General features: G+C 43.0%; 3 protein-coding genes across 4 annotated transcripts; 1 reads left to right on the top strand and 2 right to left on the bottom strand.

Annotated features, from left to right (window-relative positions):
* Window positions 1-2,279: 2,279 nt before the first annotated feature.
* On the bottom strand, window positions 2,280-8,489 carry fam78ba (family with sequence similarity 78 member Ba). The gene is made up of 3 exons (XM_010904202.3): window positions 7,187-8,489; window positions 5,734-6,013; window positions 2,280-3,706 (listed from the first exon to the last, which is right to left on the bottom strand). Exons 1-3 carry the CDS (start codon window positions 7,519-7,521, stop codon window positions 3,464-3,466), a joined length of 858 nt encoding a protein of 285 aa, XP_010902504.1. The 5' UTR covers window positions 7,522-8,489; the 3' UTR covers window positions 2,280-3,463.
* Window positions 8,490-8,615: 126 nt separating this feature from the next.
* Window positions 8,616-12,541, top strand: cmpk (cytidylate kinase). Its single transcript, NM_001304184.1, is given in 6 exon segments — window positions 8,616-8,869; window positions 10,232-10,378; window positions 10,676-10,828; window positions 11,172-11,248; window positions 11,525-11,621; window positions 12,149-12,541. Coding segments are annotated over 6 exon segments (660 nt in total). The 5' UTR covers window positions 8,616-8,725; the 3' UTR covers window positions 12,191-12,541.
* A 2,036-nt stretch (window positions 12,542-14,577) lies between these two features.
* On the bottom strand, window positions 14,578-20,808 carry bcl6ab (BCL6A transcription repressor b). Of its 2 annotated transcripts, none has more exons than XM_010904199.3 (8): window positions 20,669-20,808; window positions 18,600-18,771; window positions 18,272-18,493; window positions 17,085-18,091; window positions 16,819-16,986; window positions 16,550-16,680; window positions 15,794-15,931; window positions 14,578-15,524 (listed from the first exon to the last, which is right to left on the bottom strand). In XM_010904199.3, exons 1-8 carry the CDS (start codon window positions 20,697-20,699, stop codon window positions 15,381-15,383), a joined length of 2,013 nt encoding a protein of 670 aa, XP_010902501.2. In that variant the 5' UTR covers window positions 20,700-20,808; the 3' UTR covers window positions 14,578-15,380. The 2 variants fall into 2 exon arrangements, with proteins under 2 accessions (XP_010902501.2, XP_010902502.2); XM_010904200.4 differs by lacking the exon at window positions 20,669-20,808 and adding an exon at window positions 19,043-20,650.
* Between the last annotated feature and the right edge of the window lie 291 nt (window positions 20,809-21,099).

Raw genomic sequence — 21,099 nt, 5'->3', positions numbered from 1 at the left:
TCCATGAAACAGCTTTTGAGTCCATTGTCCAATTACTTTTGGCCCCTTGAATAAGAGGGGGCTACGTATTAAAGAGCTGTAATTCTTAAACCCTTCTTCCAATTTAAGCTGAGAGACTGCACTTTAAGCCCATATTCATTATTTAACTGTAACTTGAATGTATTTTGGGACACAGACAAAATAACAAAACTTGTGTCAGTGTACAGGTGTTTACGGACCTAACTGTATGTGCTCTGGGACATAGAAGATCACCAAGGACAGGATATTATAAGTCCCTAGAAGACTTTGTCAGCCCTCAATCTTGTTAAAAAAGCCAGGCTATTTTGTCCCTTCAATCTTTTTTATCCATTACTCCTAATCTGTTCATCTGGATGTTTTATTAATTCCATGATTTTATTTATTAATTCCGTCAACTTTATTTATTAATTCCGAATTGTTTAATTAATTCCCGGATTTGGTTTTCAAATCTCTGAGTCCTGTAGCTGGCCTCGAATAAACCTACAGTTTCTCCCAAGTTGTCAACGTTCTTACAACAAACAATAAAATTAAATCAGAGTGAATTAAAACTATATTAGGTATCACATTCAGTATAAAATAATATTGATATGGAAGGAATAGAACAAATGAGTGCCTAATTTAAGTAATTATACATATTTTATTATTTTTATTTATTTGCATATTTCAGTGCATTGAAGCATAGACTTAATCTGATATTGTGGCCTTCCTCAAACTTTTTTGTGTCAACAACCGACAAATAATGGACTTTATTCTCTAGGGCCCCTTGAGTGAAAAAAACAAATATTGACCATTTCCTTTTTTGTTATTAAAAAAATGTTTTAATAAACAAATAATTTATTCTACTTGGGTTTCATGGGCAGTCCCATAGCCTCTGGAATATATTTTAATCAGAGGTTGAAGATGATGGCTGAGTGTGGTGTGTGCGATATCTAACGGACAGACGACTCGCGCCCATCGTCTGTTGTGATTTAGGGTATGTCACAGAACGGCAGGTATTCGTCCATGGACCAGCTCTGTTCCTGTGACTTGAAGAAACCCTAGGCTAGTGCTTTACAAAAATAATTGTGTCAGGAAGCTACAGTTATTAATTGGCATAATTGTGTGAAATCGGAACTGATCATTAAAAGATTAAACATTTGAACAGTCCCTGAATAAATACATCAGATAAACATTTGAATAGTGAAAAAATGGTTGAAGGTCAGCTAGATTTCAGATTGAGTCATAAAGCTCAAGTCCAAAAAGTCCAAATATTGTCGTAGGTGAAAATCTCTAGCTCTTTATCTCATGGAATGACTTTTGCGAGTACAGTAAATTAAAATAATCTGTTGGATGGTATGTAGCAGATGAGAACAGCGGAAGTTCCTCTACTTTAACTTTTTACAAATGGTTTCTTGGGCATACAGGATTTTACAGGTGCTACCCCCTCCTCATTTGCTGTTGAGTATCTGCAAAATAAAAAAAAAGCAAGTAGATGTGAGGGGTGAAGTCCAATGACTACAGGCAATGGATGTTACTTTATTACGGGAGGAACTGGATTAAAGGACTGTGAACTTGCTGCTCATTCTCAGGTCCAAAGAATTGCACAACCAGTTGCAGATTTCATTTATGGTAACTTTGTCTTTTATGCATGAGAAAATGAATACATGAAATGATCAACTGTTAAATAAAGCTTTATACAGATGCTTTGTGTTGAAAGAACCAGAAGTATATAATGTTTTATTTAAGTATTAAATCACAAAACAGGATAATTTAATGAGCAAGATGTCATCTGTTTTCTGTGGTTTTGCAACAACTGGGTCAAAGGCGTAGATTTGTTGGGAGGGGACAGGGAGGTTATGACCTCTCTTCTCTCCGCCCCCAATATTACAGACAGTTCAATTTCACCCCGCAGGAAAAGAGTAAAGAATACGGACACTGACGCCACCATTGTCCAACACCAATCCACACCCTTGAAATGGGTCACATTTATTTTACAGCAAAACAAAATAAAACAAGTTGAAACAGGGAGGGACTGCTTAAACTGGTCCAATACGAAAATAAATGTCTCCTTTGTGCACTAAGAAAGTGACTCTGGTTCCCATGGTGTGGTGTATAGGCAAACCATCACAGTCTCTATAGCAACGGAACACTGAATATAATTGGTAATTGGTGCCAAGGCAAAGGTGCATAAACAGTGTTCATGTAATTTATTTTAAGTTCTTGTGTTTTTAACAATGACCTGGCTGCCACGGTCTTACCCAGCAATGACAACTGGAAATGTGGACAGAAAGAGACGCGATTCGGGTTTAATAGACGGTCAGTCATTTTGGAGAAACAACGAAAGCCATCACTGTGTATATAAAACCTTTAATCTGTCTTTCCGCCCAACAGTCCCTCTGTGTTTGCATAGTCTTGTGGTGGTTTACGGGAGGATCAGAACATGCTGAAAAGAGGGGTTAATGACAGACTGATGAGAGGGAGGGAACTGGATCGACAGAGGGAAAGGTGAGAGCCAAAGCCAGCGACCAGCGCAGATGGACCATGAATCATGTGACCTCATGTGTCAAATGCCAGGAACCTTCCGGAATGAGCCATTCAGGCCAGGCTACTGCTTTGGTGCACTTTGGTACCGTGGACCAACCTCCAATGGACCCTTAGATAAACACCATGGGTAGCATCTAGGGCTGGAGTTGGACATTTATGTGTGTCTATGTACTAAAAATATTTAGCTCATTGCAGAAAAACCCCGCACGTTTAGCTTATATATTATTATTTTTAAAGACAGGCGCATTTAAATGACTCCAATCAGACTTTTTTGTTTTTTTCAAACTTTATGCCACACCTAGGTGCCCCTCAATACAATCGGATTGATGTGAGTTTATCTTAAATCTAATAGAAGATTTGTATAATATGATTTGACTCTTACAGTTAAATCTCTTAATGAATTATTTATGTGTTGTGTCAGCATTTAATAACAATTGTGCCCAGAATTGGCACTGAAGAGGTTTTTTCCCGGCTGGCAGGATCTCAAGACAAGTGCTAGACGCTCCATTCCATGTCCTTGCCGTGATCGGCTGAAACAAAACACCGTTGTTATTCCAGCCAAACGCTGGCTTCTCATTCATGCAGTAAGATCTAAAATTGTACGCAGGATGCAATTCTGTGCTCAGTCCACCTCGATCGAAATCCCGAAAGCTCCGTCGCGTTCTTTCCAACGGCAGATAGATAAAAACCCTATTGGCACAGCACCCTGGCGGCACCAGAGGACTCAGACCCAATTTCACGCTGATTCAGTGCCGGACCTGCCTAAAGACTGCCGCCGTGCCAATCCCAACACGGTCCGAAAGAATACTGCCATTGTTTCACAATTCATTATCACCCTGACAGTGAGGTATGGAGGGAAGTGTTCACAGCCTGGCCCCCTAAGCGATGGGCCTCGCTCTTCTCATTTACTGTTTGAACACTCTTATTTGGGTGGTATGACCACCAAAGGTGCCCCTCTGCGAGGCCTCCACATCAGCACCTGGGCGTCGTTGGCGTTGGGGCGTCCCAGGGCGTTAGGGGGGATCGGCTCCTGGTAGTTGAGGATTTGGGGCTGCTCCTGGTGAGGACGCCCCACCAGGGACGCCCGAGACCCCAGCGGCATGTCAGGGTCCACGGCAATGTCCACCTGCATCCGCCACCGAACCGTTTGTAGCACAATGCGCTCCTGGAGAGTGAAACGACTGCGTTAATAAAACCGGGCGGTTTAAATCCTGAACACTGATCGACTGGTAGTCGTAGTACGTGAGACATCCCATCGCTGTTTTCCCCATCCCCTTTTGTTATGTTGGTAACAGGTTTTTAGAAGCAATGGGGCATCTCTGGGCTTTGTGATTTATGACCATTATACCAGGCCCCTTCTGGCCTTATTGCTTACATATATGTAACATATGTACCAAAAGCTTGGGCACGCCTACTCATTCAAGGGTATTTCTGTATTTTTACTATTCCCCGCATTATAGATAGTGAATACATCAAAACTATGAAATTGCACACATGGAATCATGTAGTAACCCAAAAAGTTTGAAACAGATCAATCCTGAAAATATCAAGAACTTTGAACGTTTCTTCAAGAGCAGTCGCAGAAAAGCATCAAGCTCTACGATGCAATTGGCTCTCATGAGGACTGCCACAGGAAACGAAGGACTCAGAGTTATCTCTGCTGCAGTTACCTCTAAAGCAGTTACCTCTGATACAGTTCCCTCTGCTGCAGTTACCTCTAAAGCAGTTTACCAGCCTCAGAAATTAACTTCACCTCAGATTGCAGCACAAACAAATGCTTCACCGAGCTCAAGTAACAGACACATCTCAACACCAACTTTTCAGAGGAGACTGCATGAATCAAGCCTTTAGGGTCAAATTACTGCAAAGAAACCGCTACTGAAGGACACCAAAATGAAGAGACTTGCTTGGGCCAAGAAACACGAGAAATTGACATTAGACGGGTGGAGATCTGTCCTTTGGTCTGATGAGTACAAATGTAAGATTTTTGGTTCCAACTGCCGTTTCTTTGGGAGATGTAGAAAGGGTTAACGGAATGATTTGCAGGTGATGTATTGATACGTTTAACACATTTATAGGTTACTCCATGATGATATGTGTCATTTCATAGTTTTGATGGCTTCACTATAACTCTACAATGTGGAAAATAATTAAAATGAAGAAATACACTTGAGTAGTGAGTAGTGGTGTCCAAACATTTCACAGGTACAGTATATACTGTATAATGGTAAAGATAACTTGTATAACAACTTACTTCTATATGTTGCAGCCCAACGTGCTTTTTGGATTCGACATACAGACGTTTTTTTTTTATCTGTGGCCTAGCTTGACAACCACCAAGGTCGCACATTTCGGTACACAACAGAAAGGCTCAGTCGTGATTGTAATCCAGAGGCAAAATGTTAAACACATTTAAGGCTTTGGTGTACTGTCCTCGTCTTCAGGCTATTGCTCACAGCACATATGATCTCGACACAACAACCATCTGCAGTTGGTCTGAGAGGGATTGTCACCATCATCTATAGGATGGAATTTAATCAGTCATGTAATGTATATTATTGGCTCCAAATGGAGTGAATATTTATCATGTTTGATAATTTAATCACAATGAAAGGGTTTTACCAAAGCAAGAATTACCCAGTTTTTTACTTGTTCTATCAGCACACAGTGTTTTCGGACAGCTCAGCTGTGCTGTTCACTCAGCTGTCTCATAACACTGTTTACAGTGTGGAAGTTGGTGCTTGAGGGAACAAACTGGGCGAAGATGTTTTATAAGATGATTGTCGGTACATTAAGAAGATTAAGCCAATGCATATTGTGCTGAGAATTTCATATTGTGCTTTTTATTAGCTAATAAAAGCCAAGTGGACAAAATCATTCCACCAGAATGTGCAGTTGGGAGGAAGTGTCTGGGAACAACATGAGATGCATTTCGACAAAGGCACATTGGTGTCAGGTCTGAGTCCACATCACACACCATTTCCTCTTTCGATCAGACTAACCAGGTGGTGCTAATCTTTCCTCTTTTTTTTCAGGACTGAGGCGAGTCATATATAGCGTGAAAAGTGAATTTACCTTGTGATGTGATGACTTTTAAGGTGAGAAGGACCACTTAGTTTTAAAGAGTCCCTTTAAGATTATAAAACGTTGTCGTTGTCGAACCACGAGTAAATCCCGACATCTGAGGCGTACCTTTGTGACCGCATTGATGGCGACCAGCCAGGTGATGAAGCTCTGGTCGCGGCTGATGTGGGTCAGCATCGGAGTATTGCTGTTGCTGACCGGCACGGCCCAGGTCACACTGGGATAGAAGTTGTCGTTCATGCTGACCGTGAGGCGCGACGGCTTAGACGTGGGGCCGGTGATGGTAACCGTTTCGGTGGTGTTGCCGTACCAGGGGTAGCTAACGCCGTCCGAGTCGCTGATGGCCTTGGCCCGGCCCTCGCGGAGCTCTGGTAACTCCCAGCTGGACCTTGGGTGGTAGACAGAGAGAATGTCTTATCATGTCATATCTGGAAACCTCTATGATGCATCACCAAAGGCGGAAATCCCCCATCCTGGGTGTAACTATGATTTGTCCCCCCCCCCCCCCCCATATATTAATGTAAACATAACTATGTAATTTAAATAATAGTAATAAGACGCAATGAAAGCACTTGTGCTGATTATAGACACTTAATAGCGGCTTTAAGTTTTTTTAAATGCGACACCCCCACCCTTTGCATCACAATGGTTTGATCCATTGCCTCCCAGCCCTCAGCAGCGGCACATTGTGCAGGTGAGTGGGAATCTGACAGTCTGTCGTTGGTGATTGACTTTCAGTAAGTAGGTCAAACAAAGGATATTTTAGACATGTGTTTACTACTACTCAATACAATTAAAAAAAAAAACATTTCTAACCGTTACCAGCCTTAATTTTCTCTGCCTGAATTACAGGTCACACGTTATGTTAGCTAGGGGTTAGCTGATGTTTTGCTCGCAAGCTACAGTAACATCAACCAGCTTTTGCAGCTGTTTGAATTCAAGTCAATGAGAGAAGCTTCCAGTGCAGTGTATGAGGTGTTCCTTAGCTGGCAAGGTGACAGTGTTCGTGTTTACCATCTGAAAGGCACTCAATGCACGTAGCTAACGTAAGACTAATCCAGTAAATGTGTTTTATGTTGGTAGGGTTCGCACACAATAGCTGAATTTGCAGAGCTACAATAGCGAGCAAACTGATGGTGCAAACTAAACCAGCATTACAGTACTATTACAAAACTACAAAAATTGCTCTTGAGAAAATGTAATGTAATTGTCCCCTCCAAACTAGATATCAGATTTTCGCCCCAGTGCATCACACAGCCCACTTAATAGATGTTTGAACATTTCAAAGGTGCTATAATTTCACATTTCAACACCTCTACACATACAGTATATCATACAGCTCTTATTGTGTGATCCAATGGGTATCAAACCTGCATCGTCTGGCCAAGAGAGTCAAGCCTTAGCCCACTGAACTAAAGTATATTGTGTGTGCGTTACTTAGAAACAGAGAGACACATAAAGACATAGAAAAACAGAGTCAGAGGGAGAGACAGCGAAAGGCAAAGTCTGAGCCAGAAATGTAACGATTATGCCAAAAGGTGAACGACCACCAAGAACGTACATGCCAATGTCACCATAGGTATTGTAGAACTCCATTTGCGTACACGCCTGGATCCAACCCACCACCCAGGTCTCGTTGCGGGGCACCGGAGGCATCACAATCCCGGCTGAAGCCCTGAAGTACGGTGTTTTATACCGCAGCACGATGGGCGAGTTCTCCTCTATCACCGTTGGGCACTGGTCAATGGAGGCGGATACCTCGTACACCACAATGTTCTCCCTTCTAATTCGTGGCTTGCATGCTATGCTTTGAATACAGCCCATGGCGCTCGCAAGTAGCAGAATAAGCAAAACCAGAGACGGAGGCAGCCGAAGATACCTGGCCAGTATCCACATCAGTTCCACTCGGATTCCAACCAGCTTGTAAATAAAGACAAATCTCTTATAGGCCCATCACTGCATTCAAATGACTAGATAGAATGAAAGGGAATAGAGGCATGATTTTGAATATAAACAATAAGCAGACATTCGATCATCAAATCAATACAGCTGGTGTTTTCAAGCATTTTTCCGCGACGGGAAAATAGACCGTCGAAGAAACGTAACGGGGAGTTGGGGTAAGGTAAAACATTGAACAGCTCCCCGCAGCCTTTCCCTGATATGACTTCTGAGTGCCGCACTGCCCTTGGTGCTTGTCCCCAGAAATTGCAATTGGGCCGCGACCGGGCTGCTCCGCTTCCACGCTGCGAGTCCGACGTACCCCTTCCTTTTCGAGTCCACGCGTCCGGTTGCAGGTCGGTGCCCTTTGATCCTGCTTCTTCGGTTCAGCGTTGTCATGTCAGTAGCGACCGGGTAGCAGGTGTGTCAGTAGGGGTACACGGGCGCCTTTGTTTCGACGGTTCACTTAGCCTTGTTATTTGTCCAGCGCCCTCAAAGGAGATGGTCCGCAAAGCAATAAGTCGTTATACAACGGCTCATATCCTACATAAACTCGATGGCTAATTATAGCCAGATATACTATAGTATATCAATCAATGAAACAGCCTGGGCAGGCTGACGTGCCATGTCGACCCATTATGTCAATTTAAATGTTTTCTTCTTGCCATTCTTGAGATCAATGATGAGGATGGCTCACATCGTGAATGGTGAACGAAAGCCGAGAGGCACAAACGTGCTCGCGACTAGGTGTTATAGACTACCTAGCAGTTCATCCTTAAAATATTTTGGTAACGCGAATGATAAATATCTACTTCCGTCGACCGATTGACCATTATCGCTCCAGTTCTCTCGCTCGGTAGAGCATCATTTCCTCGAGGACGGTCGCTGTTCAGTTTAGCAAGGTGCTGATGCTGGGAGGATAGACATCCGTGAACAGTGGGGGAGAGGAAAAAAACAGGTTTTTGTGGGCGTGATTTACACCGATAGACACCCCCCTTTGTTTCCATTGGTTGGCCACGTCAACAGCGGAAGTGGTGTTACTTCGGCACGACAGACTTCCCTCGAGTGACACGAATTCAGCCGGTCGTTCAATTCGTTTTGTCTGTTTCTCGCCGAACGGTTTCGTGTTTTTAGTGTTTTGTTGGATTGTCGTTATTGGTTTATGATTTTCCGATTATTGAGTAGCTTATCTGCGAAGGTGCCGAGCATTGTATACAGGGCCGCATTGATAATGAAGCCGCAAGTTGTATTCGTGTTGGGCGGGCCTGGCGCGGGCAAAGGGACCCAGTGCGCCAAAATCGTGGAGGTAGGAGATGTCGATGCAAGAACAATGAAAAAGGACAATTGTAATTTGACAGTGCAATGGATTCTGCTAAGATATTTGATTGTGCTGTTACCACATTTCTTAGGTTCGGTTCAAGAAAGACTAGTTAAAGGTGCCAACTTCCGGTACTTGTCTTCTAGCTCACTGTACTGGTTCTCAAATGGTTATACCTCAACTCAAAGGATGCATTTAAAAAAAACAGCCCAATTCTAATATTTGTTAAATAATTGGTATTTGATGGCAACATAGCTCATGTTATTGGTTATGAGAACAGTTAAAAAAAAATACCTTTTAGATTTCGTCTGCCTATTTGAAACGTAGCCACATTTTACATCACCATTGTTTACACTGACAACATGCTATCTGGAAAACAGTTTTAAATGTTGGCAGTAAATGTTGCATTAATATTACGCTAGGTATCATCGTTCCCATCTTATACGCCTTGAAATCAAGAAATGTTGCTATTCTTGAATGTTCGACATTTCTCTTCAAAGTATTGTTGCTAATAAATATAGCTCAGAGTTGAAAACACTGTAATTAAAACAACTAGTAACCTTGACGCGCTCATATTGACGTCATACCGATGTGTAAATCGTGAAAACGAAGGTTGTGCGACTCACATTATATTATGTAAAGATTTGTTCATCTGCAATGAACCTGCCCCAATCCTCCAAACAATGCCCTTGGAAAAAAAAAAAAACGGTCGTCAGAAATGAGGGCAGATGTCGGCAAACTGACATTTACTCCCACCATTGTAGCTCCCTTGTGACTTTCTATTCTGCCAAGACACGTTTCCTGCATTTTCCATGGACTATGTTTGGGGGGGGATATATACAGTTACATACAGTGATTTTATGTTTGATTAATTGTTTTTGACAACATCACAATATTATTTTGCGCTACTTGGCTGCACCTGCACCAAAACCCCTATAGCATTCTTTCAAAGACATGGTTGGGAACAGTATTTTTGGAACTACAATAACACTGCGTCGAACCACAATACATAGAGAATCATGATAATGCAGTTATCTGCAGGGTTGACATATGCAGTGTGTATTGTGACAATACTGTAGTGTCAGGCAATTCCTAGCCCTGCTTCATTGTTTCTTTAGACCATGTGGCTGTTACCACATGTATCAGCAAGCATCCTATTCAAGCACAAAGTGTTGACTCTTATCAAGTCACACCCAGACACACGCACAAAGCCTACACTCACACGGCACACTGTAACAGCTATGGCGCACATGTCACACCCTCTTCAAAATCCTTCCTCCTTGCTCTTTGTAGAGTATGACCGCACACCTGTATGCAGCATTTTGCATTTGTCCTATTCATATTTCACAGAACTACAGTTACACTCACCTGTCTGCCGGAGACCTGCTGAGGGCCGAACGGAACAGAGAAGGCTCAGAGTTTGGACAGCTCATTGACAGCTACATCAAGGAAGGCAACATTGTCCCTGTCGAGATCACCATTAAACTACTCAGGAAGGTATGCTCCATCTCCAGGTATACCTGTAGCCTCAGGATTTGGCCTGACTGTTGACTTCTGCATTACAATTGCCTGAAATAGAAGGAGTCATAATTCCCATGAAACCTAGCAATAACATTTCAAAAGCTGCTCTTTACACCATTAATTTCTTCCATAGGGGATTTTTAGATCCACTTTAAATAAGGCGTGTGTTTCGTGAAGGATTGCGCCACCATGTCGTTTTAATAGCTGTCATAATCCCGCCAAAATGTTTTGACTTGAGGCAGAACTGCCCCTTGAACTTGACTCTGTCCACAGGCCATGGAAGAGACTATGCAAATAGATGAGAAGAAGTTTCGTTTCCTCATCGACGGCTTTCCCCGAAATGAAGACAACTTTAAGGGGTGGACCTCTGTCATGGATGGGAAGGCAGATGTCAAATTTGTGCTTTTCTTTGACTGTAGCAATGAGGTAAATAAGACGTCCGGACACTGTGAAGACAGTCGACTCAGACTGCTTACCGCTGATGTAGCAGTAGCAGCTGGGTCTGGTCTACTCAGTTCCTTCACTTCCATTAAAACCGAAAAACATGGAGCCAGAGTCCATTTCCTCTTTCATCTCTGATATGGAAGGCAAGGATCTCTGGCAAGAGGAAGCGGGCGGGCAAAAATGTCATTAAGAGAAAAGGTTACATCAGATTTGAGAAATCCGGAGTAAAGGCTCTAGTTTGAAAGTCGCTCCTTGTGTAAACATCTTGGCTGCTGGAATGACACCGTAATGCTTTATGTGCGCCCGTGTGCGTTGTTGTCCACAGGTCTGCATTGACAGATGTCTGGAGAGGGGGAAGAGCAGTGGGCGCAGCGATGACAACAGAGAGAGTCTAAGGAAAAGGTAGCAGCCAACTCTTGAAGGGCACGCTGTCCGTGAATACGTAACATGTGCCCTGTGTTACGCAGCCTCAAAACTCACCTTCAATAATGGCTTTCTAGTAATGTTTACTGTTGAGTTATATGCCGATATCCTTTGAGGTTCAGTCGACGTTTGGGTCAAAAGTAACACTTCAGAGGCATGTTTTAGTTGGCTGTGTTTGCTTGTGTGACTGTGATGTGAGCGGTGATGACCCGGGTACTGGTCAGCCCTTTGTCTGAGTCTCCTCTTCCTCTGAAGGATTCAGACATTCCTGCAGTCGACACGGCCCATTGTGTCCTTGTATGAGAAACAGGGCAAGGTGCACACGGTGGACGCCTCACGCAGCGTGGATGAGGTAAGATAAGGAGAGCCGTAACACACACAAGCAATTGTACCGCACACCACTTTTATTGTTCAATGGACAATAAAAGTTAGATCTCTTTATATCCGTCTGAAGTCAGTGACTGGTTTTATTCCTGTTTTCATTAGTTACATACTTGTGCCCAGAGTCATTTATTTAGACAGGCATATGCTGTTGCTGCACATAGATGCTTTTGAAGGACACTCAACAAGCAGCCCTGTTAGCCCCCAATCACCGTCTGCAGGGTCACCCGAAAATGGAAATGCCGGTTTCCTCATGAGCCTGGCAGCCCATTAACACGACATGGGGAATATCTGAACAACGCTGAATGTCTAGATTTCAAACGCCATTCAAAATTCCAGCAACTCTAAAGTACCAGTCAAAATTTTAGACTTCAATGGCTAAGTGTGTCCAAACTAGTAACTGACCGTGTATTACTGTGCTCCCGTCTTTCAGGCGATTGAAATGCAGACGTCAGTGCTCGGTTTTTCTAACGCACCGGGTTCTGTCCTCTATTTCAGGTTTTTGCTGACGTCAAGGCCATCCTGGACAAAGAGGGTTGAAACTCGGCCCACTGCCAAAAGCTGTACCAATCTACTACTTTTATTGTTATCAACTTCAGCAGCACTACTCAGTTTATATGTCCATTAATGACTTTTTACTTGTGTTATTATTTTTGGGTGCGCTTCATATTTGTCAAATGCCAAGTTTCTTGTATGTGACTGACTGACTGAGTGACTGACTGAGTGACTGATTGACTGCCTGAGTGAGTAAAGGAGGGAGGGAGGGAGGATGTAGATGATCTGCTTATAGGCTAAAGGCTAGAAGAATTACTTTTAGCTAGCTGAGGCACTTTTTCATTGTCAAGCAGAGTCAAATGCTGTACTGTACCTGAACTAAATTAAGTTTTTCTGTGTTTGAAACTCTTTGCATCATTGTTAGCTCTAATCTAGGCGAGCACATGCATTTTCAAAGACCAACCATTCTCCTGCTCTAGATAGAGAGGGGTTTAATGAAATAATTACACAGGGGAATCAGAGGTGGCGTCTCTGGATGTACAATTGAATTATACTCAGAGATTAACGTTTGCCTAATGGGCTTCCCCTGAAACATGTAAAACAGATTTCTCATTGGAATACATTTGAGTGGATGTTCAGCTAAGGTACTATTGGACCACGGGGTATAATTAAACAAGCCGACTTGATTGCGGTAGGACAAACTTGCAGCGTAATCAATGACGGTAGGTCGTAGCGACAAATTTTAAACATGGGGTCGCCCGTAAGCTTTTTAATTGCTGCTTTGGCAGTCTCCAGAATGCTGAAATGCCTGTCTCGTGCCACGTGGAGCTAGCGGGGATGCCAAATCACATAATCACTCGGCTCTGGTTGTGACGTCATAAATAATGCTGTCAAGTTTTCCTGCAGGGTTATTTGTTAGATTAATGATTACCACAAGGGCAAAACATATGAGTAAAATATGAAACACTAAACGCCCCCTTACTGTGTCAGTTTTTTACACACTCGGACAATTTCCAGGGAATTATTGACCAATGAGTCTAAGAAGTGTTAACGTATGTGGTTCTCAGGGATGAAACAACTGCGTAAATCCCATACGTGACTCATCCTACAGTCTTGTTAAGGGTGAGTGTTTATCGCCATAGTTTAAATGCGTTTATTCAAATATCAGAGAATACACATTACGTCTACAAACAGATTTGCTGCTGTGTAGTAACAGCCTCACATGCTTCATTCTCCGAAATGAAGAGGAACAATACGGTTCTGTTTCATGTGAGTGGACCCATTGAGCCAGTAGAGGGCAGGCTGGTATCAGTAGTGTTGAGAAATGGCACGTCACCTTTCTTACTTCGTAAGCTGGATCGATCTCTCAAAGCTTTAGTTTTTCTCAGTTGTCGCGCTAAAACTGGTTCTATTAACTATATGCACCAAAACATCAAAGTTCCAGAAGAAAGACCATGTAAACAAATCATAAAAACTGCGATTTTCAGCCTTTTCCCCAAACTTCACACAACTCTTTGTAAACCAAAATTTCCACCATGTTGACATTTAGAAAACATTACCAAAAGTCAAATCACCGTTCAATTGGTTTAGGTTCAACTGGGATTGGAGTGTTGACACAGTACCCAATTGACACAGACATTGTGTTTTGCTTTTGTGCAAGGCACTTAAACCTAATTACTGTACTCCTGTTAGGTTTACTACTTATTTTACTACATTTACCACTTAGAATAGTGAATGCATACACATTCATATTTGTTTGTACTGGGCCCCCATGGGAATCAATCCCACAACCCTGACGTTGCAACTACCATGCTCTCCCAACTACACTGGATCCTACAACTATATAAATGATGTGTCTAAGTAAGCAGTGTAGATGTGACCACATTTTAACCCGTGAACCTTTGTCTCACAGAAAATGCAACTAGGACGATATGTGGAAATTAAATTACAGAAATACCATTATAATACTTACAAATGTAGGTCATTCTGTCCAATACTGTGGTTTATCCTCTGTGGTGTGGTCATATGATGTCTTTAAACATGACTCAGTTATAAAATAAATATACTTAAGCAATAAGGAGGTGTATTATATGGCCAATATACAATGGCTAAAAACGGTCCTTTGACACTACACATCACGGACACAGTGCTTAGTTGTGGTATATTGGCAATATACCACAAACCGTTGAGACGCCTTATTTCGATTATAAACTGGTTACCAACGCAATTATAGCTTAAAAAAAAAAAAAAAGTGTTCTGGTCTAATATACCATGGTTATCAGCATTCAAAATTTGAAGGACCGGTATATAGTGTTATATAACACCATTGTGAGATAATGGAATAAGAATGTAGTTCCCAATTAGGAAGTGTAATGGTGTTTTTTCCAATCACACTGACATTATGCCCCCCTCCCAAAAAAACCCCCCCACAATTCTTCATAATACATACTTTTATTTACACTGTATTTCACATAAATCTCTGCAGTTTATAAAGACAAATGTGAGTAACATTCCTGAGGACCTCTCAGTGTAAGGCACGTTGAATACACTGCATACGTATGGAACAGTGTCGGATAATATATTATTTTCAATGCACAAAAAAACATAACAAAACAAGAAGCGTACCTCAGTAACTAATTACAGACAAGTACTCTGCCAGCAGAGGTCAATCTGGACACATAACATTATATATATTCACAGTATATAAGATATAAAATTCAAAGGACATAAGAACATATTAGCTCACCTCCAGCTGAGCATGCCTCCATAGACTGCATCTATAGCAGGATGTACCAACATGACAGCGTTTCTCAATATGAATGAGAATTCAATGTTCAGTATTATTGAGGGTCTTAGGAAAGAAAAAAGGTAACGAAAAAGGTAATACACAAGTGAATACCAAACACATTAGGAAAAGCATATTGCCTGATGTAGGATTTTTTTCCAAAATGTACATTCCATCATGAGATACTCCTTTAGGAAAAATGTACGCCACTATCTTTAAACACAAACATTTTATCACAGGTAACACTGTACTTATATACACAAACATACAAATACAATGGCTGTGAATGATAAAATATGGTTGTGTATTCACATTCGGAGGAAAGCCATCCACCAGTGCTAACGAACACAACAGTCTCTGCCAGTGTGCTACCAAGACGTCATGACAACACGTTTCTTTGACAACACAAGTGGGTTGTCAGCCAGTTACACTCCACCATCGGTTTCCCATTCAGCAGACCTCGGCCAAGCCGACGGTCATGTTCGTGTTGGTCCGCTGGTACTGGGCCTTGGTGTTTGTTATGGCACCGTGCTTCTGCCGGAGATGCAGCCTCAACTGACTCTTGTGGCGAAAGTGGAGGTCACATTTCTCGCACTAAAGAAGGGAGAGAACAACCGCAGCTGAGTGACAAATTCAATCCATTCACCTCTTAACAGGTTAATTCACAAACTAAATGAAGGGTTCCCATCAGGACAGCCTACATCCACTACAGTAACGTGTTTAAGCGGAGTTCCAGTTTTGTTTAAAGCAGTACCGGGCTTAGGCTATTGATAGGCGGTCACAGGAAGCCAAGCTTGGATTATCCAGGAAGTGGAGCAGTCCTGATTAACCACTTACACACAGGGTCACAGCAAGGTGCTTACATGATAGGGCTTCTCTCCCGTGTGGATGCGTAGGTGGCTCTTAAGAGTCTGTAGATGGCGGAAATGTGTCCCACAGATCTCACAGGGATAGGGTTTTTCTCCGGTATGAATCAGCACGTGGGCACGGAGATGTGCAACCTAGAAACAAAATAAGACGTTAGGTTTTGAAAGGGGCGAATTGAATAAAAAGCGAACACTTCATTTGGAGAGTTTGTAAAGCATTGCCTAGCTAGTAACTTTAACTCTAACCTTGAACCTCATCCTATCCTTGACCCTCACCCCAACACTGTCAGTCTAACCCTAAAATGAACTGTAGAAAACATTTACTTGTTTTTTTTTAATAGTTTGTTGGTAGTACGAATATCTGTAGAGCATCTACAGATGGCAATCTTGACGACCCAAATAGAGTAACCAAAAATATATTATTTATTAATGACATTACAATGAAATATCCAGACCTGGATTAAAATTGTATGGATACTTAAGAGTTTCTATTTGAAAATGTTTAAAGTGGCTAACTCATTCTGTTAACTCACAGCCAAATATATGCAGTTGACTTGTCCTATAATCTATAATGAAATAGCTGAAAATACTTTCCAAGTCTATTTGTATTTCTTTTAAAGACTCAAATACAAATTATGCACCACTAATTATGTGAAATAAATGGAAATAGTATTTAAACCTAGATCACAATATATAGCCCACTGTATTGGAAATTGATTTCCTTCACAAGCGAGTTGCATCCAATCTTCTCACCTGTACAAAACGAGCGCCGCACGTTTCACACTTGTAGGGCTTCTCTCCAGAGTGGATACGGGTGTGGGTTTTGAGGTTGGCCGGCCGGTTGAACTGAGCTCCGCAGATGTTACAGCGGTACGGCTTCTCCCCTGAAACACGGGAGGCATGAAGAAACCATGAAACACTGACACCGTCCAGGACCAAGTGAAGCCCATTGCCCCAAGTCCCACTGGTTCCACCTCCGATGCCGACGTTAACGTTTATCGGTTCGTCTGTGCAAGTCTTACCAGTGTGGACAGTCTTGTGGCTGGCGAGGTTCCCTTTGTACCGAAACGCCGCCTGACATCGGTCACACTTGTACGGTTTGTCGGCGTGAACCTGGAGCATGTGGCCTTTCAAGGAGTCCACCTCGGCGAACTTCGAGTCACACTCATTGCAGAAGTAGGAACCGTTCTCTGCGGGAACGGAGCATCAAGGTTTTGCCACGGGGTTGCGAACAGTGTGAACAGAACACACGCCACGTCAATGTTTCCTTCAAAAGCATACTACTCACCACAGCCTGAGTCGGAGTACTCCGAGTGCAGCTCATTGGCGTCCTCCCCACTGAAGGAACCAGGGGAGCGGGGACACACCTCCAGGTGCTGAGGGGCATTCGTGCCACAGGATGAGCATGTCAGCCGGCTGTAATGGCTGGCCTGCGGGCTGAGGATCTCATCTTCGTGCACACCGAGCCTCTCCCCAGCCTGCAGCTCTCCCACTGGTCCTTCTGATCCGCTGCTCCCACAGGGGCCCCGGAGAGGGGAACAGTCACCGGCCTCAACGCTCCCTCCCCGGGCCCCGTCCTCCTCCTTCTCCCCGGAGGTCTGGTTCATCACGATGAACTTGTACTTCTTCCAGTTGCGGGCCTTGTTCTCCTGGGAGCAGCCAGAGGGCCGGGTCAGGGCCAGGGCAACATTCCTGCTGCATCCACTGGACTCGGTGGGGGAGTTGGGCTGGCAGTCAGAGCGGAGGGGGCTTTTGGGGCTGCAGATCACCCCCTTGCTGCAACCTGGGGACAGGCTGAGGGAGCCGGGCTTGGGGTGCTGGATGCTGTCCTCTTCCATGTCAGAGGCCCCTCCGTTTTCAGAGCCCTGGAGGCCCCCAAAAGCCACGGACTGACAGCTTGTGCAGGGGAGAGGTCGGGTGATGGCGACAGAGGAGGATGAGGAGTGGCATGACAGAGAGTGGTGGATGATGGCAGTGTCCTCTACGCGATTCACAGGAGAGCCGGGTTTCTGGAAGACGGTGGCCCCTTGGTGGAGGTCACCGACAGTGTGGGCATCTGGCAGCTTTCCAACGGGGATTGGGAGGTGTTGTCCGTGGATGTGGTGGGAGCTACCCGAAGCATTGATGCCACTGAACACACTGGGGCTGTAGCTGCTCCAATCCCTGAGGGAAGATGGGGAACTGCGGCTGCTGTTGGCCTCCACCCCATCCAGGACCCTGAAAACTGGGAGGTCCTGAGAGAGACGCATCGGGCTGGCCAGTACTTCCTCTCTCTGCATACTCACAAACTGCTCTCTAAAAGGCCAGGAAGGAAGTAGCAAACACAACCCTTCAGCACTGAAATCATACACTGATGAGAATAAAAAAAATCATGGGGCTACAATTATTCTCAGACCTAACTGGGCAATGTCCTAGGCACTAGTAGGCTACAGAACAAGAATAAATAGCTGAGCAATGGTTTCATTTTTTCCGTACCTGGACTTGATGAATCTACGGCAGGTGTCCACCACATGTTCCATCTGTAGGAACGAGGCTGTGTTCATGGTAGCTAGAACCAGGCTATCCTTCAGGGTCAGGGTTGAGGTGTACATGAAGTCTAGCAAGATGGCAAACCCATCAGGGTCAACTTTGGGGTCCAGGCTAATTGTACTCAGGTTACTCTTCAGGGGATCCGTGAATATGGAGTAAAAGAGTCCACTGAAAATCCAGAGGAGAAATGCCCTTAATATCACACCCTTTCCTCTGACAATACAATAGCGCCATAAGGATTAGTCTAAGAACACACAGTTGGACTTGAACATACCTGCAGGCCACGAGGACTGTCTTGTGAGCGCAGAAACACTGTCCATCAATCTGGATAGTGACGTCGGTCAGGATATTTCTACTGCGGAGTCGGTAAAAGTTGAGCAAAACATCCCCGGCATGGCGGGTAAACTGAATGAAGCCATCTGCCGATGAGGCCATGGTGTCAGAGTCTAAAGGATCATGGTGAATTTCTGGTTAATGAAGGACAAACCGCCAAACATATGTATTGCAGAATGAACATTGCCATGTACACAAAGCTGCTCTTTGTCAAATACATAATCATGTCATATTTTATATGAGGACAATCATAGGTCATGTTGGGTGTCTAAGAAATATTCATTTAATAGGTGGCACAAATTCAATGCCCATTAGTGTAAAAAAAAAAACAACATTGGGGCAATGGGGTCCTTTTCTTCTACGGTAGCTACAAATCGTACTAACCATATCAACAAGACTACAGCTCAGCAGCAACTCCTGTTCATGACATATAAATAGCGACAAGCCATGATTGATGTGGTCAGTTGGAAAGAGGACTTGTAATGGTTGCCGCCAAAAAAGCAGATTACATATTGATATTAGATAACACAGTTAACCCCAACAGTAATTTACAAATTGTGAGCTTTTTTTAACTGCAGAATATTGTATTTCACTTTGATAAAATGCACATTTTAGAGATAAGAGTTATGCTTTTATGGTAGTTGTAACTTTTTTCAGTTAACCTATTAATGCACAGCTGTCAAACCGGTTCCACGGAGGGTAGAGTGTCAGCAGGTTCCCTTTTTACCGTGTACTTGATTTATTAATTAGGTCACTAATTAGTTAGGATCTCCCATAATCTGGTTTTTGGACTCTTCATTTTGACACTAATTACATGGGGAAAAAACAGCATACACTAGGCCCTCATTGGAATCGGTTTGACACCGGTGTTCCATGTTTAAGTTGACAGCGCAGTGCATATTTTGAAATAAAAAAGGACTGGCGGCCCCTTTAAGAGTAGCCTGAGTTCACGCTCTCTTCGCGCTTGGAAGTGTCGCATTTTGTACATTCCGTCTTGCGTGCGCACAGATTAGGTTGCTTCTAAATACGCTTTCTGTTCGATACGCCTGTAAGTGGAAACCACCTAGTGTAACCCATAGTATTTCTACCAACTGCTTACTTCAACTTGAAAATGTTCATTAGAAAATGTGGAATATATCAAAGTTAACCAGTAAGTAAACAAGTATCATTGCAAAATATGTCTAAAGGAGTTTCAAATGCATATGGGTTTTGCTTTGCAAGGAGGTTCCCATCCCTCATAAGTTGTGTCCAAAATTACTGGCCATTTAATTGATAACGGTCCATAAAAACAAATCAAGAATGTAGACCAACATAAAAAAATTCTTCCCCCAGTCGCAACACTAATTGGAAAAGTATTCGACAGATCAGCAGTGGAAATCTACCAGGAACTGAAACCACCATCAGAGAAAAAACTGCGCAAAACTAAAAAGTAGTACAGTGATCTAACCACACAGGCGCGCCCTGTTGCGACTGTTTGAGGTTCGTTTTGAAAATATTTAAGTCATACTGGCCTTTGATTAATCAAAACATTTTGACCATTGGTTGAATCCATAAGTGATTTTCTGTACACTTTAATATAGGCTAAGAACCAATTGCACAAAATGCATTGAATACAGTTTATTCTAATAATCTCTATATTAAAAAAAAAAACATGATCAACATTTAACGGCATCAATGGGCAATTACAAAAATGAATGTGTTATCCCAATGAAAGAATTCACGAAGAACTTCCAGATAAATCGCTCGCAAGCATGCGGTTTGCCTTGAGCAGAAGACATACTAGACTAGTCAACACGTCCATGAATCAGGTATGCTATAAACATCAGCAAGTCCAGCAACCGCAGTCAAGAGAAACCCCACTGTTCACAAAACTTAAGAACAAATTATAAATTGGAAGTATCTAGGTTTTTAAACTGTATCAATAGATGCCAATAGGGCCACCACTAACGTCTACCACTACAAGTAACTTCTAGCGAAATCCCGTCCAATAATGAAAAAAAAAAGATTCACCTTGTAAAACTTTCCTGGAAACTTCGTGCATCACCAGTTCTGAGAATCCAGTTCTAAGAAACTCAAGGGCTTAATTCTCGGAATTCTACCAGAGAGATATACCATTTTCGAGTCGTTGGGGAGGATCCATGTTAAGCTGTCTCTCCTTTTATGAACATTACACGAAATATATTTATATATTTGGTTTTATACAGTCAAACGTTAAACGTGGTATAGCCTACTACTGATTCAAACGATTATTCAAACGATTATTATTTTTTATTTGGCTATGTTCTCCCTCGCTTGTGGAATCGTCCAAATCCAAGGTCACCTGACCATTCTATAAAGACCTCGAAGAATTTGCGCTCGTTCACGAGGATGGACACGAGCACGGCGCTGCGCAGAGCAGGAGGTTGCTTGTCGTTATAGAAAGTTTCTTTCTAATGTACTCG

The sequence above is a fragment of the Esox lucius genome, chromosome 3 (genome assembly GCF_011004845.1).
Source record: "Esox lucius isolate fEsoLuc1 chromosome 3, fEsoLuc1.pri, whole genome shotgun sequence".
Lineage (NCBI taxonomy): Eukaryota > Metazoa > Chordata > Actinopteri > Esociformes > Esocidae > Esox > Esox lucius.
This window is presented reverse-complemented; position numbering and strand designations above follow the sequence as displayed.

Coding starts and splice junctions, on each gene's coding strand:
- bcl6ab (XM_010904199.3), bottom strand. CDS start 20,699: ATGCACGAAGTTTCCAGGAAAGTTTTACAAG. Junction 18,772..20,668: donor TTCCAGGAAAGTTTTACAAG/GTGAATCTTTTT, acceptor ATGATCCTTTAG/ACTCTGACACCATGGCCTCA. Junction 18,092..18,271: donor CGTAGATTCATCAAGTCCAG/GTACGGAAAAAA, acceptor CTGGCCTTTTAG/AGAGCAGTTTGTGAGTATGC.
- fam78ba (XM_010904202.3), bottom strand. CDS start 7,521: ATGTGGATACTGGCCAGGTATCTTCGGCTGCCTCCGTCTCTGGTTTTG. Junction 6,014..7,186: donor ACCTATGGTGACATTGGCAT/GTACGTTCTTGG, acceptor CTACCACCCAAG/GTCCAGCTGGGAGTTACCAG. Junction 3,707..5,733: donor CCATCAATGCGGTCACAAAG/GTACGCCTCAGA, acceptor TTCACTCTCCAG/GAGCGCATTGTGCTACAAAC.